The sequence below is a fragment of the Branchiostoma floridae genome, chromosome 8, assembly GCF_000003815.2.
Source record: "Branchiostoma floridae strain S238N-H82 chromosome 8, Bfl_VNyyK, whole genome shotgun sequence".
Classification (NCBI taxonomy): Eukaryota; Metazoa; Chordata; class Leptocardii; order Amphioxiformes; family Branchiostomatidae; genus Branchiostoma; species Branchiostoma floridae.
The window spans coordinates 15293096-15311543 of NC_049986.1; the positions used below are offsets into that span (position 1 = coordinate 15293096).

The 18448-nt window shown below is 42.3% G+C and overlaps 3 protein-coding genes across 4 annotated transcripts; 1 reads left to right on the forward strand and 2 right to left on the reverse strand.

Moving 5' to 3' along the window:
- Window positions 1-922: 922 nt before the first annotated feature.
- On the forward strand, window positions 923-3341 carry LOC118421434 (histidine-rich glycoprotein-like). 2 transcript variants are annotated; one of them, XM_035828719.1, is made up of 3 exons: window positions 923-1703; window positions 2139-2215; window positions 2435-3341. In XM_035828719.1, exons 1-2 carry the CDS (start codon window positions 1229-1231, stop codon window positions 2213-2215), a joined length of 552 nt encoding a protein of 183 aa, XP_035684612.1. In that variant the 5' UTR covers window positions 923-1228; the 3' UTR covers window positions 2435-3341. The 2 variants fall into 2 exon arrangements, with proteins under 2 accessions (XP_035684612.1, XP_035684611.1); XM_035828718.1 differs by having other exon boundaries at window positions 927-1703; window positions 2139-2234; window positions 2435-3308.
- Window positions 3106-5548, reverse strand: LOC118421433 (tripartite motif-containing protein 2-like). Its single transcript, XM_035828715.1, has 2 exons — window positions 3740-5548; window positions 3106-3638 (listed from the first exon to the last, which is right to left on the reverse strand). Exon 1 carries the CDS (start codon window positions 5523-5525, stop codon window positions 3825-3827), a length of 1701 nt encoding a protein of 566 aa, XP_035684608.1. The 5' UTR covers window positions 5526-5548; the 3' UTR covers window positions 3106-3638; window positions 3740-3824.
- A 1074-nt stretch (window positions 5549-6622) lies between these two features.
- On the reverse strand, window positions 6623-18163 carry LOC118421454. The gene is made up of 10 exons (XM_035828753.1): window positions 17853-18163; window positions 17150-17487; window positions 16599-16718; window positions 16129-16288; window positions 14772-14967; window positions 10311-10383; window positions 9803-9901; window positions 9209-9372; window positions 8408-8516; window positions 6623-7802 (listed from the first exon to the last, which is right to left on the reverse strand). Exons 1-10 carry the CDS (start codon window positions 18025-18027, stop codon window positions 7641-7643), a joined length of 1596 nt encoding a protein of 531 aa, XP_035684646.1. The 5' UTR covers window positions 18028-18163; the 3' UTR covers window positions 6623-7640.
- Between the last annotated feature and the right edge of the window lie 285 nt (window positions 18164-18448).

The following is an 18448-nucleotide window of genomic DNA, read 5'->3' on the forward strand; positions in this document are numbered from 1 at the left end:
CTCCCTTCACCAACCTCAGACATGCTCTTATTCAGGTAACGAAAAACACCTTGTTGTAAAGATTGTGTAGCGGAGGATACACTTGGACAAGAGTAACAGATGTTTCAACGAAAGTTGAAGTCCAAATAAGACATGGTTGGGGGAGGATTTTTTACAGCATTTAGACATCGTGTATTGTTTGAAAAGAAAGCATCTCAGAAAAAAATGCGATTTTAAGAAAAAAAGTATCTAACTTTATTTTTGGCACATAGAAATGTGACTTTAACATTTGTGTAAGATATAGACATCAATATTTACGTTAATGTTGTTCTTGCCCAAGCTAAACATGAAGGATACCGGTCTGTACTACATGAACGGATTTGTGATACTTGTGACGTTTTTCCTGTGCCGCATCGCTATTCTACCCTACATGCTGTGGGCCTATGGGCAACAATACGGTCTCCCGCTGTCGGACGTCCTCTACCGGCTCCCGTGGAAGTGCAGGACGGGGTGTGCTGTAGTGATGACTTTTCAATGTTACTGGTTCACAAAAATGCTTCAACTGGTACACAGAACCATCAGAAATAAAGTTCTCAAACAGATGTAATTTAGATTTAACGTTATACATATTCCTCACAAAGGTTGTCGAGTTTCCGTCTAACCTAAATAACATTGTTGCAGAACTAGAACGGTTGAAATGCATCTCTGCAGTACTTTTCAGATCTTCTAACATTAAAAGGAAGCCTACTTGAAGTCCAGTTAACACCTGCTTTGTATACACTTTATTACCAGTCTGATGTGAAAGATAAAACATTATTCAAACACAAAAAGTCTGACGCTGCCTTTTTACACTTCCGGGTCCAAGGCTTCCACGACCTCGTAAACGTAACACAGAAAGAATGCTGTCCAACAAGTACTTGAAGTAGGGTGCTCTGCGAGGGCACTCATATTGAGGTCACATCGATAGTTGATCACCACAAACGTATGAGGCTAGGGAACAATTCATAAAACATGAAGCTTAAATTTTCAGCCCGACAGAGTCTCAGACTTAAGGTAAACAAGCCAGTGTGTGAAAGGTTATTCGCGGTCAACTTTTGTTGTGTCTGACGCAACCTCTTTCTGGGACAGTTACACAGTTGCAGGTCACGTACAGAACGTAACGGTCTACGTGGCACATAAAAACAAGTAGCAGGTAAGCTTATATTGCCCTTCTGTGAATATATATCGCCCGTCCATATCTACTGTGACCATGGACATGGTCATGTACTCAAGTGATTTGGCGGAGATCTTCGAGAAGTCCGGGGAACACAAGCACAAGGAGAAGAGGCACAGGCGTACAGGTAGCTACGAGCCAGCTGTGCAGGAGAAGGCGGCGACTGGACACCGCCATCTGCAGCACATCCAGCGGGAGAGAGCGTACACAGACCCGTCCCACCACCGAGGGGCTCACGGGCCGCACCACCACCACCGGCACGGACCGACCAAGGATTCGGGAACCGAAGCGGCGTCGGGGGCTGGGGGGGAGGGGGAGAAAGGGACGGGAGCCGAGGGCGCGGAGGGTGCCGAGGGCGGGGCGACCTCGGGGGAGAAACACCACCACAAACATCACCACGGACTGCACCTGCCACATCCACACCTGCCACATGTTCATCTTCCACATCCGCACCTGCCACACATGCATCTGCCACATCCGCACATGCCTCAGTGCCTCCAACCAATGGATGGTAAGTTTAACGTTATATCTAAGTTTACTCTTGCCCACATTTCAGTAGTCTATGTAGCTTTGCCAAGCGTTATCGGGGTGGGTTCGTGTGGATGTCTTTTAACATAGATATACATGTTGTATTGCCCCCCACCCCCTTTCCCAAGTGTCCTTGAACATGACCTTTGGTATCGGATATCATACCTAGAAAAACGCTTACTTACGAGACAATAGAACTCCAACATTACCATCAATAATGTATGCAGCTGCAGCTTTCTGTAGCAATTTATTTTATAGCCTGGCTACTTTTGATATGATAACATTGAAGCGCAAGATATCTTTTTCTATGTGAAAATAGCACAACAACTTCGAGAACGTTGACTTTGCACTATGCTATCTGATGCTCAGGAATTCATATCAGACGCTTTCTGATGAGATGTTTTCTTTCATTTTACAGACGAAACGGAAGAAAACAAGGAACGAAGGAAAGTGGAAACAACACTACAGGCAGAATATTTCCCCTTTCCCTTCTAGGTGGGGAAAATATATCCTGGTAAGACGTACACAACAGTGTGATATTTAGCTTCAGTATATTATGATATCGAATATTCAATATTATAAATTTTTAGTAAATAGTATAGTCAATACATTTTCAGGTCGTGCATAGGTTAGAGTTCCGTTCTTATTCTTCGCAGGTAAGCTGCTGTAAATATTATGCTGGCCTGACATTGTTGTTTATTCAACACATTTCAGAGGTGACTGACCGACAGCACAGGAGCGCTAAGGCCATGCATTGGGTGACGGCGTCACTCTGCATATATGGCTTGGCAAGGGGACCAATAGGGAATATCATTACTTATATAAGGGGAAAATCTACATGAAGGAACCATAGTTATCGTTGTTGGTATCCTTTGTTGAATACATGTAGTTATGAACAATTGTGACATCATGTTTTTTTGTCGGAAGAGGCTTTTGGCGAAGGAGTATCTCTTTGTACTTTTGATACAATTAACAATAATGTCACATTGGTGTAATATACATAAAAAGCTCATTCTGTACGTTTACAATTTGCAGATCTTGTATCATACTTAGGATTGGATCCATTCACTGATATAAACTACGGCAACGTTACCATTTTTGTAACTAGGCTTTGATATGATTTACAATTATACCACATTTAATACGAAGCAATACACATTTCTTGATGTGTGTATGACCTTTCGTAGATCATGTGTTTTACCTCATTACAATTGTAAAGTGTTGCAAAATAGTTATAAATAGATAGGGTACTATGACTTTTACTTGGCTATGGCCGAATGAGGTATCTCTTTGAATCTTTGATACGATCAACAATCATTTCATGTTGAATATCTGATTGCTCGCGTGTTATGTACAGATTTATCAATGTACTAATGAACGTTAAAAAATATGTATTATACTTTATTTTAAAGGCTTGTGAAATAGATATGACTGTAACAATGATATGTCAGCTGACTAACAAGCGCATAAATCCAACTAGTAATTTTGTCAAGGACAATGATGTAATGAACTTGACATAGTATAGGGTATGTACAAATGATTGTATCTAAACTAATTTTGAAAAAATGTTAAGACAGTGTTTACTGAAGTGGTAAATCAAGTGTTTTGTTTGTACATAAGTGTATGTAATATATAAAGTCTGCAAGCCATTTGGTCTCTTGTTGATATCATACGACGCACAATACTACTAATTGTGATACGGAATTTTTCATATATAATAATGGCAAAATCCCTCTGATATATACACATGTACGTGGTTATCATTAAACTACATGAAAGCAATGAATGACACTTAAATAAAACATGCACAAAGTTACTCTATATCTACATTACGTTAGTACTCACAAACTTAACGTCCAATCCTCACTAGTACAGTACTGTAAACTTGTATCGTTATGATTCCTTAACGGATTAGTACCTTCGAGACATGCCATAGTATACATCTGATTCAATATAACGGGAAGTGTCTTTGGTATCCTTTCTTTTGCAGTCGATTGATAATTTCCTTATACCGCATACCGCAATCATCCGTGTATATAGCTTATGAACAGCACTGGAGCCGCATATATGGAGACATTCTTGACTATGATGTACTGATATCTATCTAGCTTCGCTGTGACTCTGCTTTCCCTGAGTAGTTGGACTCAGACGGCGCAAACCTGACTTGTTGGGTGGAAGAAGCCCTGTCTTCCTCCTCAGCCGGAGCCGGTGGTGCTGTGTACTGTATTATCGTCACTTCGTCCACGCCACATTTCCCCACATTGGTGACCACCACAAAGTCCGGCCCGACTGCCACAGCCCACGGGTCCGCCATGTCCTCGGCGATGTGTCGGATGAAGTTCCCATTCCTGTCGAACAACTCCACCCTCTTGTTGCCCCTGTCCACCACGATGACGTTGTCCTCGCTGTCGGTACAGACGCCGTGCGGCGTGTCCAGGCATCCGTTCTCGGTGCCCTGAGTCCCGAACCTTGACGGTTTGTCTTCGTCCTTAAACGTGTGGACTCTGTGGGTCCAACAGTCGCTCACGAGGATGTTGCCTTTGCTGTTGACCGCGGCGTACCGTGCCTTCCTGGTCCGACCTCCCACCGTTCTGTACATCGTGCCGTTGGGCAGGAACACCTTGGCACAACTTTCAACATACCATTTTCCCTCCCACGGCCTGACGCGTTGTTCTGTGACGATGATTTCCATGTCAGGTTTGGGAGGAAGGTCGTCATCTTCCTCCGTCCGAATCTTCTCCCTGTTCCAGAGGTTGTTCGGTCTCGCTGCGATGCCGTGCCACGATTCCTTGCCTGTATGGGGGATGTCGATCTTGCTGATAAAGAGACCCTCTTTGGTGAACTGGACTACAAAGTCCGTCGGAAAACGTTTCTTCGGGATTGCCAGTGAACCCACAACCCAGACTTTCTCGTACTTGTCTATCGTGACATCCTGTGGTTGAAACGGCACGGGTTTGAGCAATCCTTTTATGGTGGTTTGAAACTCGCGTATGAACTTTCCCTCTGTACTGTAGATAACGATCCTCTCGTTGTAGCAGTCTGCGATGTATATCTCGGAGTCTTTAGACACGGCAAGACCGGAGACACAGCGAAACTTGTCTTTGACACGCGTGCTTCTGCCCCCAAATGTGATCGGTGGAGGCTCCTCCGGTTCTGGTGGTACATCTTCTGGTATTTCTTTGAGCGAAGCCAAGCTTCCTCTTTTAGACCCAGTTAAGCTTCTAATCGAGCCTATTATGCTCTGGGTCAGACTTTTCTTTCGGCCTGTGGTTCCTACTGCTGCGTTTGAGACCCCCTCTGCTTTGATCGACTCCGCTTTGCTTCCTCTTCTTGAACCAGCTACAGATCCCTTGACAGACCCAGATATGCTCTGTGTCAGACTTTGCCTTCGTTCTGTGTTCGCTTCTTCTGTGTTTGCATGTAGCTCTGCTGTAACCGTGTTTGCCTCGGCCTCTAGTGTTTCTCGGGATACCGCCTTGCTTCCTCTTCTCGATCCTGCTAGGCTGCCTCGGATAGACCCTGCTATGCTCTGAGTCAGACTTTTCCTCCGGTCTTTACCCCCATCTTGCGATGCTGCATCTACCTCTGCTGTTTGTCTGTCTCCCTTTTCTTGTGTTGTTGTGTTCCCTTCTGCCGTCCCCGCGTTAGCCTCCTCTGCTTTCGCGTCCGCCGCTGTAGTTTCTCCAGTGACCGACCCTGCCACACTCAGTCCTCTGACGGACCCAGACAGGCTCCCTCTCCTCGACCCTGCCAAGCTTTCCCTGATGCTGTTGGTCAGACTTTTCTTCCGGACTTTTTCCGCCATTTTGTCCCGGTTTTGTGTCTTTAGCTGTGTCTTCACTCGATGAAAAGTTGTAAGACCGGTCTGACAGCTAGCAAGTGGCCCACACGTAGGCCCCTGTTTATGTTTAGGGCTACTCAATGATTTCGAATGCCATAAAAGAAAGGGCTAACAAAACTCCAATACGATTATTTCACGTTACTTCGAGCTAAAGTCATGAAAAATTAGCTAAAAACTATGCTCATTTTACATCAAGGGCCTTTATCGATAGTATTCATGGCAATCATTTAAGATAACATCACCTGCACGTGGTGACCCCGCCCCTTTCTTTAAGCCCAAGGGGATATAGACAACATCTAGATTTGTCCTGTTTCAAGCTTCTTGGTCATTTCTGGATTGACTACGGATGAAAATTTGATCGCAAGATCGACGTTACTCTTCGCTGCAAATGTTTGTTGTGATTTTATCAGATTAAAAGGGGAAAAGGCACCAACCAATTGTTATTGGAATGATTGAGTATCAATGTAGATAACATATCTTACAAATATCCGAGGTCGTATGTTATGGATATTCTTAACCTTAACCTTAGTGGCGAAACTGCCTAAACAAAGTATTCTCCCTAGTCAGCGCAGTTAGTCTGGTAGATAAACTGAAAGCCGCTAGCTGTACTTTCTTCATAATAATGAAGGGGGGGGGGGGGGGGGGCTGAAGTTCTCATTACACAGGGTGGTAGTGGTGGTATCATCAACAATAGGGCCGTAGAAACTTAAGTTAACAGCAAAAGAGCTGTTAATTACGAGAAACGAATGCTCGGCCAAATTGTGCGCTACCGACTCAGTTCAGATGATGGCGTTTCAGCACTAGTATGCGGCAGAACTGCTCAAAACACGATATTAGTTCCAAAGAATGGTTAAAAGTTAAAAGGGCCTAAATGATTTTTAGTAGGTTGTTTCCTTACCAAGTTCAAAGTGAATCTCTTCATGCTCAGCACAGCAGACATTGTTATAACACTGTGCAACTCATGGGAAAGTTTTTTTTTCAGCAGAGAGAAACTCAAGTTAAGTAAAACTGACCTCTTAATGATGTCCATTGGTCACAAGTCAAGTGTTCAAAACAAAACATTTAGAAAACCAGGCATCTCTTTTATTCAAAGTTATTGAACCATTCCCATCAATACTGTAGCAAATACAAATTCATAGCAAAATTGAAAATACAAACTTAAGTACATTGGTCCCTAAGCTCCAACTATATATAATTTTGAACTTCCTATTAAGTAATCTACCCATTATCCACTATATGTAAACCCATTATCCATAATCTATCCATTACACATTACACAGTTATACCCAGCATTTCCTTTGTCATTTATGAGATCCAATCTAACATTGGTCTAACATTTACCTTTCCCCCAAATAAACAAAAAGAGTGATGATGTTTTTGTTTTCAAAGACAAAATTCCAATTTACCCAATAAAAGATGCAGTTCACAATTTTTTATTCACCCTACATACACTTAGCTCGGGTACCATCTGGGTAGCAGTTTGCTCCTATGTTTCCTTCTGCTACCCAGAGAAGCAACTGTATATAGTGCATAATAAAAGTCAGAGTGAGAAGCATGGATATAGTGTATAATAAATGTCAGAGTGTACTACTATCCAGATGGTACCCAGGCTAATATACATTAGAATATCCTTTGCAAAATCTTCTGCATGGAAACAAGGACAAAAGTAGACATTGTACGCAGCAACTCCTTAATAAATCCTACCTGAGAAGTTACACAGAAAAAAGGAAGAAGCTACAAATATCAGCATATTTTAACACAATTAAAGATGTAATTGATTTGAAAATATATACAGTCAGCAAAGGCTTGGCCTCATGAACCATATATTACAGATATTTTTTTTTCATTATTGCACCAACCTCCCTACATCCACCCTACCTCATACACACTATATCCATTATCCATAATCATTGTTAGTTCTGTATAGCAGCAATTTAAATAGCAGCCTGCTTGCTGGAATTCTCATAAAAGTTTCTTTCTCATCACACAATGTTTCCAACTGCAACTTCTCATGACATCAAATTAGGGCAACTTCTGATGACATCATGTGAGAGCGACTTGTCATGACATCACAGAAGGTTAAAGTTCATCATGCATCTCCAGATGCTTGTACATGAGCCGTTCCAAGGTGGGGTCATGAAACCTGGCCGAGTCAAAAGGCTGTAATGCGGCCTTAATGTTCTCCTTCAGCAAAGCAATTGTCAGGATACCACCATCATTTGGGACCAGCTTTGACACAATCTGGGTGTGTCAGAACAACATAATAGGTTAAAAGTTCTTCTGTGTTGGAAGGTATCATTCTGAAAATCTAATCAAGGAATGAAAAATCCACGTCTTCCGAATGATGTCACATTATGCAGATGACACACATGACTTAGTGAGTAAACTTTATTCTGTTCACCAAGTCATGTGTTTGTTCTTCTGCATAACATCACAGAAGCTACGGGGAGACAACGTGCAGAGGTGACCTGTCACCTGTTTTGTCTCGCCCTCCATTGATATGGAAAGTTCAATAAACAAATAAACAAAGCGGTGGATTGCTCATTTCCTTGACAATTATTGAAGTTGAATTTTTGTGTAGGAAATTAAAGTTCAATCTTGCTTCAGAAAGTTAAACAGAACAATATTTCACAAATTGGAGCAAACTTTATCTTATCATACGCTAGCATAGCCTGATTAAATCTCGCTTATAGCAGCCCGCCAAACATCCGCCGGCAGGGAGGGGCCAGTTAGAGCCCTGGACAGCGGAGTTTGTGTTACACAGACTAACGCTAGCACTGTAAAGCCGTTGTGTGACTATATTTTGCTATCAAGTGAATCTTTTTTGGGTTGAGATAAAGTCTCACCTCCTCTGCCACCTGTGAAGTACCCCCGAGTGTATCCACATACTCCTTCACAAACAGGTCTGTAGGTATCTTCCCGTTATGCTGATGCACCAAAGTCACAAGTAGTGCCCTATTAGAATGAAAAAGGACAGTTGACACATGATAGAAAGGATAAGAAAGTTAATTTATCTTACTAGTATATGCCAGTGTCATCTATGAGGATATAGATACTGTATATAACGTTACATGTAGTTATCATGATTACACGTAGTGCGGATCACGGCAAGCTGCCGGATCACGGCAAGCTGCCGGATCACGGCAAGCTGCCGGATCACGGCAAGCTGCCGGATCACGGCAAGCTGCCGGATCACGGCAAGCTGCCGGATCACGGCAAGCTGCCGGATCACGGCAAGCTGCCGGATCACGGCAAGCTGCCGGATCACGGCAAGCTGCCGGATCACGGCAAGCTGCCGGATCACGGCAAGCTGCCGGATCACGCCGGATCACATTTTCCATTCTAGTCAAATTTTTCATCAAATGAATGCATTCCTCTTTCTTTCCATCGGATCAATATCAATTCATACATTATTCAGCAAAATCTAGTTTTAATTCTAAAAATGTGAATGATTGGAACAAGTTCATTTCTGTTATTCTGAAGTTGTTTATGAAGCATCCTGACATAAATTAATCCATAACATAATTATGTTGACAAACACAATGAGAAAATCACGATGATAGAAACATTGTGTCTGCCAATGTTTTCATCTTCAATGTTGATGCTAATAGTTAACAGATCTCAGTTCCTCCTTGTGAAGGCCTCACCTTATTCGCTCCGCCTCTATGTGGCTGTACTCGAACGATTCCATGTCAGACACATCTGTGGGGTCGATGACCAGCATGAGCTCCTTCATCTCCTCTACTGTCAGCGCCTTCACCTCATCCTTGGTGATGTAACCTCTTCCTTCTGGGTCCACCTTCTTAGCAAACTATATGAACAAACATTTTACACTCTTTACACACCTACAGGGGGTCTTGTAGACATATCAACGTTACATTCAGATTCTTTACACTCTCACAAGGATTTTTGTAAAGAAACATTCCATCTGGTTGAGAGGGAGTGGAGCAATGGAGCAGGCATATGCAGTAGATTTCTCCCTTTCCACAGTTTAGGCTTTTAGAGAATCTTAAATTAAGATGTATAGTACCTTAAGATCCTCTGAACCTGAACCGTACCTTTACCTGATTTTTTGTACCGGTACCCACCCCTAGTGAGTAGCAATTGTTTGATGTAACAACTAGTGACTGCTCAGTGCCTGCAAAGCTGATGTATATTCACATAATTATGTGGGTTAATTGCAGTAAGGGAAACACTTTTTTGACATCACTGTATCCTGTTAAGATGACTCGTAAACTGACCTCGCTCCTCATGTTACTGTAGAGCTCATCCATGGTGTTTATCTGTTCCTGTGTCATTTGAAAGTTCTCTTCAATCTCATCTTTTGCTTCATGTTGACCCTGCGTAAAAAGAAGACACAACAAGAAATAATGTGGATGTAAACTTCAGTTGAGATTGGTACATATATCCAACACTTTTGTTTGGTCTTTTGCATACTTGACCTGCGAATGTATGATGGGTCATTGTTGTCACTGTAGGTGTGATCATACCCCTGTCACATCCACGATCTTCGGGCGTATCGATGGAAGGTTGGCCATAATCAAGATCGACTGAGGGTTGTGCATATATTTCACCTGAAAACCGTCCCTGTCACATATAAGCCATACTTTGTATCTTGTACAATTGTTGTGCAATAAAGTTATTAGTATAAACGAGGCTCGGGCGATTGTTGCAGAGTGGTCGTCCGATCGATTTTCACCAAATGTGACAGGGACTACATATAATACAACTTACTGTACATTGACTCACCTTGATAAAGTTGTGCACGAAATGTTTGACTGAAATCTTCCCTTCAGAGTCGGCCAGGAGCAACAGGAGCCTCCTGTAGATAATGACACTGGTTGATCATAACAGACTACTTTTCGTGATATCAATTCTTCATTCAACAATCACAAAAAATAGAGCAGTTCCTCTATTGATTCAGATTGTTTTTCTCACATGCTCATGTTTTTTTCAGAGCACACCAGAGCACTGATCCTCACTCTAGTTGATGTGATGCGTACATAATGCTTCTGCAAAGTAACATGGACAATGTGTAGTCCCTGCCAGTAACATTGTTTTATCAATTGGGGTTCATTGGAGCCTCTAATCTCTAGGTTTGTAGAATTTGTATGTGAGGTAAAAGCTTTCCCCTCAAATGTATACATACATGAAAAATGTAATATATCTATTTCTATATTATGTACTGCAAATAGTACACAACCAAGAGTAAGGTAGTGGCCAACAGATGTTTATTTCATTTTTCATGTTACAATTCCTAATGTTCAAAATGCTTAAAACAAGACACTTAATGAAATGTACAATGTGCAAATACAGCATAACAGAAAACTTGACAACAGACATCATCAAAGACAATTACATTCGAACATCCTCAAGAACATTCATATTACTGGCTGCTTATTACTGAGAATATAGCTATTCATTGTTGACAATATTTACTCAGTCTAAAGACATCAAAAGGTAACAAAGAATAATAATTCTCTATCAAGGTCAGGGTTTTCCCATTCCATGACCAGTTATTTTCTTCCTTCATCTCAACAAATCCATGCAGGATTGGACCTTATTTTAATTTTTTTCCTATTCAGACCAATTTTGTATTTCAAGATGACAGATTGTCCATACTTTTGTCGTCACTTGCAACAAGATTTCCCTGAAATGATGGTATGGCAGATAATGGAGGAAACCCTTGAGAAGAAGATTAAGAAGACAGAAACACAATACTGATTACAATTTTACAGAGGGACCGTTGCTGTGGGCAGTACTTCTCATCATCAATCACCAGCTAGTTTTCATTAATGTGACAAACATGAAAAACTAAAAAGGGATGATATTTAACATATAGATATGATTATACATTGAGTTAGAAACTGGACTGGAGGGTCCGGAACTTCTTACAGCGATGTATGACTGACTGTACTGGAAGTGAAACTTCACTTGATGCACCTCATAGAGGATGACAAATGATGATGATATCATACATTGTATTGAATTAGAAAGTGTGGCACTAATTCAATGTGTTAGGTGTGCACAGTATTAATAAATTGTTCTAGCTAAATATTATTCTAAAAACTTTAAGTACAGCTTTAAATACTGCTAACAGAGTACCAAAGGGCAAAGTTTTCTCTAGTCACGCCAAAAAGTAGTTACTCAAGCAACTGGATATGGTTTTGGAAACGGTCAAACGTTTCAACTTCTACTCTAGTCAGATTCAGGCATAGAAGTTAAATTTGAGTATAGTGATGGTGCAACTTGTAGAGACTAACACTAACTGTCCCTGCGCGGTCATGGCAACAGCATGTGGTGACACTATATCTGTAGCGATGTGCCTGATGAATCTGCCAGTCTTGTCAAACAGCTCCACTCGGTTATACTCTCTGTTTGCCACAATGATGTTACCTGAATGGTCTGCACAGATACCACAGGGAAGCTTCAGGTGACCATCATCTCTGGTCTTGCATGTCACTCCAGACCGCAGCAGTAACTGTCCATCCTGGCTGAATGCATAGAAACAGTTATTGGCCCAGTCTGAAACGAGAATGTGCCTTCCCGATCCCTTGTCCACATCGACATACCGCAGGTATTTAGACATCCCTCCCTGCTTTTCACCCAAGGTTCTCACGAATGTCCCATCTGCCCTGAACACCAACACCACCCCATACGGTTTGGATGGACTTCCTGTGGTTTCTGTAATGAAGACTTGATTTTTCCTGGTGTCCACGGCAACTCCTCTGCCCTGCGTAGTGTACCGTAGGTTAAGCTTGTTGATCATACCACCCTGTTCGGTGTACAGTACAGCATACTCAGCAGAGTCTGTCCTCCCCACCACCCACACATACCCCATCCCATCAATGGCAACATCACCAGGGCACATCTTCTCTCTGTCCGACACGATTGTTGGGAACTGGCGCATGAATATTCCCTCTACAGTGAAGACTTGGATTCTCTGGTTGCAGTAGTCGGCCACAAAGATACATCCATCATCGGACACTGCAACACCGCTTGGGTCCCTAAACTTCCCTGGTTCTCGTCCCTCTCCACCAAAAGTTATCCTCTGAGACTGAAGCTCTGACCTGTTGACATGATGACCTGTTGTGCAATGTCTTGCATTGTTTCTCAATGTAACAACAGGCAATGGTGATGGTGAACACTCATGATTGGTGACAGCTGCTGTGGCTGGTGTAGAAGAAAGAGACTGGACTGTCACACGTCCCAATAATGGCCTTACGATGTCTGTGGGCTGGAAGAGAGTATGCTGGGTTTGTACAGGCGTAGGCTCTGATTTTCTTCTGTGCCTTCCTACCACCTCTGTCAAAATGGTTTCCTCACTAAAAGGCCCATCCCCACCCTGCCCCAGTTCTTTTTCTGCTTGATTACAGGCATCAGACAGTTCTTTTATATCTCCCAATACCCTGTCTCTCTCAGCATTTATCTTCTCAAAGTTTTTCTTGTGATTTTGTCCAACTTCAGCCAAAAGAAAGCCTTTTCTTAGTTCGAGTTCCTCGTCCAGTTGGTTGTAGGAATCGATGATTCTGCTCCTTGTTTGCTGTTTCTGTGTATTCAGGGTTCTCTCTGTCTCTCCCAAAATTCTCAGGAAGTTGCAGTAACTCTCCAGAATGTTTCTTCCCTCATTAATCAAGGCTTGGACAGTGGACCTCCTTTCAGGCTGTATGGTCACCCTGTGAAGCCTTTCACACAGACTTGTAACCAAGTAGTTGTCTGGCAAACCTGCTATCCCCTTGGGCGCCAGCATGACCTGCTGACGGCAGTTTGGGCACTTGAACGCCCACACTTTCTTTGAATTCCCCACATGGTCCAGGAGGCAACCCTGACAGAAGGTGTGTCCGCATGGCAGCACCTTCGGCCTGGTGAACAGCTCCAGGCAGATGCTACAGGACAGTTCTTCACGAATCTGCTCCCCTAAGCTTGACGGTGCAGCTGCCATTTTGTTGTCCCTTTTAAGCCTGTGACGTGTTCTGCTGTTCCTCCCTGGAAGGCAACATTAGTGACGCAAGCCCTGACCTATTATTGGCAGGTGTGTCCACTCACTTATGACTCACATATACCGCACGTCCAATGTTCCTGCCTGTCTACAGCGCAATGGCACATAGTGTGTCCACAGCTGGGCCAGAATTCAATAGATTTTTTGTTAGAACTTTGCAAGTGTGTCCACCTGTAAATGGTGGTTTTATGCTATGCTTAGTGGCTCCTTCATTTTAGGCATAACTTCAGGAAGTGATTTTACAATTACAGTGCTGAAAACAGGTTTACTTACATGTACAGTAACTAGTAATGTCATGTGAGGTCAGTGACATCTAGAGACTGTTTACAGAAAGTAACAATAGTGATGTAAGCCCGCCTATCAGCACCAGGTGTGCCTACTGGCTTGTGATTCACACATACCAGATGTCCAACTTTTCTGCATGTCTGTGATAGCAATGGCACTGTTGGGCCACAATAAAACATTCACTGTGCTAAGCCAGAATAAAACGTAATACTCATTTTTTAGAACTTTTATCCTTATTGAGTCTACCTGTGAATGCTCCAGATCTATCATGTATATGGTCTCTCTTGTTTAAGACAAAATGCCATGGCATGGCTAGGTAAATACCTTGAGAAACTAATGATGCCTGCAGGGCATTTGGGGCTTGAATACCCAGCTGCAACCTGTGATTTGCAGACTAAGAGCTTTGCAATATTCAGACTACAGGTTACAAGGTTGTAAGAAATGCACAACAATGTATCATGATGTACAACTTTGTGCAGTTTTCTGATGATGTGGTTAATCACCAAATCCAAAGATCAGTTACTTTTTGACCATTTAGTCTTTAATGATGTCAAGGACAAATGGGTGGGACCTTCAGTTTGGACAATGAAGCAAACCAGTTTTCAAGGAGACTGTCAATTTTTCTTACCGCAAGGCATGGTCACAATGAAATTGAGGTCAATGACCCTCTAGCCAAGTAACAGGTGGTCTATCCAAGGAGGTCAAAGTTCAAAAGGTTCCACTGGATTGGATGTGTACTTTGTTTGTTTATTACAATTTACCTCAAATGTGGATGGGTTGAGAGAACTGGTGTGTCATTAAGTTTAACTGGTGCGCTATGCTACGTGGTAGTATATCAGGCATGCAATACATACAAACAAACTAACTAAAAACAATCAAAGTGCCTTTTTTGCTCCACCCAGGAAGGAATTATAATGACCTCTGACCTGAGGATGTGAATGTCCATGTGACCTTGGGGGAGGTCACCATGGCCGCTGTAACGCCACAGCACGTCCACCTGGTCCATGGGCGTGAAGTCGAACTCTTGGTCGCACCCGGTGTTGTCGAACTCCTTCAGACGAGAGATCCAGATGGACACAGCGGTGTTGAGGTGGCCGTTCACTCTCACCTGGTGGGGATAGCCTACAGGAAGGAGGGGCAACACTTGCAGTTAGAAATGCAAGGCTTAGGCTGTAATAACTTACTGAAATGACTCATGTTGTCATCTTGATCATGTAAATAAGAATTATTCATCTTAAAAGCTGAGAACCAAATATGAGCAAATTTGGTAATTTCTGACAGGACTAAAGTTTGGTCAAAATTGAAAAGTATAAACTAGAAGATCCTCTTCGAAAGTTTAAAAAAGATGAGTACTGAAGTTAAAAAGGCAACCAGGGAGCCCATTAATCTTCACCACTTACTGTCTGCTCCATGCCAGTCTGTAAGTCCTGCTACAGTACCTAGAAACCCACTAGGAGGCTCATTATCTCTCTTAATCTTTCTGACAGGTATACCCACCCACCTATCATGAAGATCCTACAACAGCTTCTTGAGTTATACTGCTTACATAAACAAACAAAAGCACCTTGCCTGCTGGCCTCAAACAAACAGCACCAGGAACATAAAACAGCGAGCAGATCATATGATTGAACTGGGCAGAGCACTTTGGAGCCTTTTGCAGTTTAAACTTACATAAATGATATTTTGTGAGAAACTTCTCTGGTACTCAACGGATCAAAATGACTACCAGCAGGGTTCTTCATAATTTGTGGAAATAAAAAAATCTTGAGATGTATAACAAAGATCTTGAGACTTAATGTTAAATCTTGAGATATTTTGACTTGATCTTGAAATGCTTTGACTTGATCTTGAGATGTTTTGACTTGATCTTGAAATGCCTTAGAAAAATACAGAAGATGCTTTGCAAAAATCTTAAGATAGTTTGAAAGTTGCTTTGAAAAAGTCCCATGTCTTGAGATGTATAAGAAAAAATCTTGAGATCATTAAAAAAATCTCAAGATTATTGTGAAAAATCTCAAGATTGTCTCAAAACATCTGGAGATTGACCACAAAATCTTGAGTTAAAAAAAAATTTCAATGAGGTGTGAAGACTCCCACTAGGGGATATTATGATCTACTGTGTAACTGAGGAAAGGATTTTGAAAAATATTAGATGTTTATCTTTAAGCTGTAAACAGTCACAAGCATTAGTCCAAAATGTCCTGAAAGTCCAACAATGATCTGCTTGCTGTTATAACCTTATTGGCAATGGTGATAACATGAGGTAAAACTTTAAGGACTTGCCTCCAGGTACAAAGATACAGTCTCCCTTGTCCATGGTGATGCGAGCAAAGCGGACATCCTGGACCTTGGGGAACTCTAACATGTCCACGCGGTCAACATCGATCTCCGAGAACCCTCCCCACTCGTACCTCGACTCTTCCGCAAAGTACAGCAAGTCACTCTGGAGAATAGAGAGAAATGGATGGAACACTACAATGCAGAATCCGAACTTCCATTAATAAACCTTCAAGTTTTCCTATCTGTGGAGTCATTCAAAAATGAACAGCTATGGCAATGACAGCAGGGCTGTCTCCAGGACCCATTCCTCCATCCCAGGACAGAAATTTGCTTCTTGGAACGGACTAAGATGTCATCTTTTCCTCCCGAAATGATGAACTCCATAGCATGAAACTGCTTAAAATACATTTTTCTAAGTATAAATTGACAGTTTACACAACGAAATTCAAAGTGGCAGGAATGATGGTCAGTACCTGGCTGGGATCTATCAGAATCCAGTCCTTGGTACCATTAAACAGACAGTGGAAGGTGCTGTATGGGTCCCTGTGCACCTTGGTCATTCCTCCTGCTGCTGTCAGGAACAGATGAGTCTCCTAAAAAAAGTTGTTCAATAATAAAACACAGCTCTGACAAAATTAATTGGGTCTGTTATAATTTGCTATATAGGCCAATACAGCACTACTTATGTACATACTAGCCTTACTAATAGTAACTCATAAAGTAAGACTTATGGTGTTCTTTAATCACTCACTCACTCACTTGCTCACTGTCATTCATTCACTCACTCACTCTTTTACTCACTCACATGCTCCCTTGCTCACACATACTCATCGAACACTTAACGTTATACAGAAATATTTATTGACACGACAAAAGTACAGCGACTTTTGTAAGGTCTTATAATAGCAACTACTTAAAGTACATATAAACAGACATATATGAATACATGTATCTATAGAAATGAATAAGTCAACATGTTGAGTTACATAAGACAGATAGAAAGAAAGAAGAAACATGGCTTCACCTGGATGCCCTGTGCGATACTGCCACACCTGAGGCAGGGTGGGACAGCGACATCCCTCTCCATGGGACGGGGGATCTGTGAGATCACGTACGCGTCCATCGTCTCGAAGTTCTGCATGAAGTGAGCGACCGTGTCCCTTCCAAGGCCCCCCTCCCCTGCAGGGATCTTGCCGTTACCCTCGCTTCGTGCCTCCAGTCGTACGGTGAGGTTGCCGTACTCGCGGATGAGGTACTCTGGCGTCCACAGAGAGTACGCACGTGAGGGCTTCGCTGCTCCCCTCAGCAGGACAGGCTTGTTTGGTTTGACGAATTTGTCGAAAAACTCCTGGGGTTGCGGGACTGTCATAGTGGTGGATGGCAAGAAAAGACAATTTGTTTATGAACAATTGTGGAAAGTATCAATTTACAGAAGAGGTTTCGGGTCGTGGAACTCAACACTAAATTATCTACTGTTTCTTCCAATTTTGCCCTCCCCATGACCTACATGTAACGTTAGATAATTATTCTTTTTCGTGGACTAAAACTTGGTTAGCACAAAGTATGGTATCCAGTGTCCACAATGTGATATCATGTTGGCTTCATGGATAAAACTAAAAGTTACTTTGCTTGTTATCCAAAACACTAGTTTAGCTGTCATCTTTTTATAAAGATCCTAGAGAGTGACTATTAAAGAAGCCTGGTCACGAAGAAAAATCTAGTCCAACCTGTGAACATCTCGTCGATGGTTTCTGTCGCTTCTGCGTGAGATCCGAAGATTTCTAAGTGTCCCCTGGGACTTCCACAAGGGACATCTTTAGAGCATGAGTTCTGCTGTACAGCTGATGAAGAAATGGTCACCAAAGCTGTCAAGAAAAGCGCTACGCTGCAAGAACCCTTCATGGTGATCTTTCCAAAACGACCTCCGACCAAGCTCCTTGTAATTTCATATAGTAGTGACGAAGTCTGATACTGTCCAGCTACAGCCAGAGGCTGTTATTAGATAGACAGTTGTCTGTGCAATGTCCAGATCTAGAAAACTAGTTGAAGCAGGAGTTGAAGATTACCGCGAAACAACCCGGAAGTAAAAGGGCGACCTCTGTTGATGTTGCATCAAAGTGCAGCAATAATAATGTTTGCTTTTCACTTTCATAGAGCAACGACCAAGTTAAAATTATTTGCTAAGCATTTCAGCTAACAGAAAAACAACGGTTAGACAAGAGAAAATTTCAACTTTAGTTGTATTTTCTAGGTTTTGTGTTTCCCTAGTGCGCCTCTTGCGATATTGTTCTGAAATGCAGTGGAAAAATCCTGGTGTTTATGT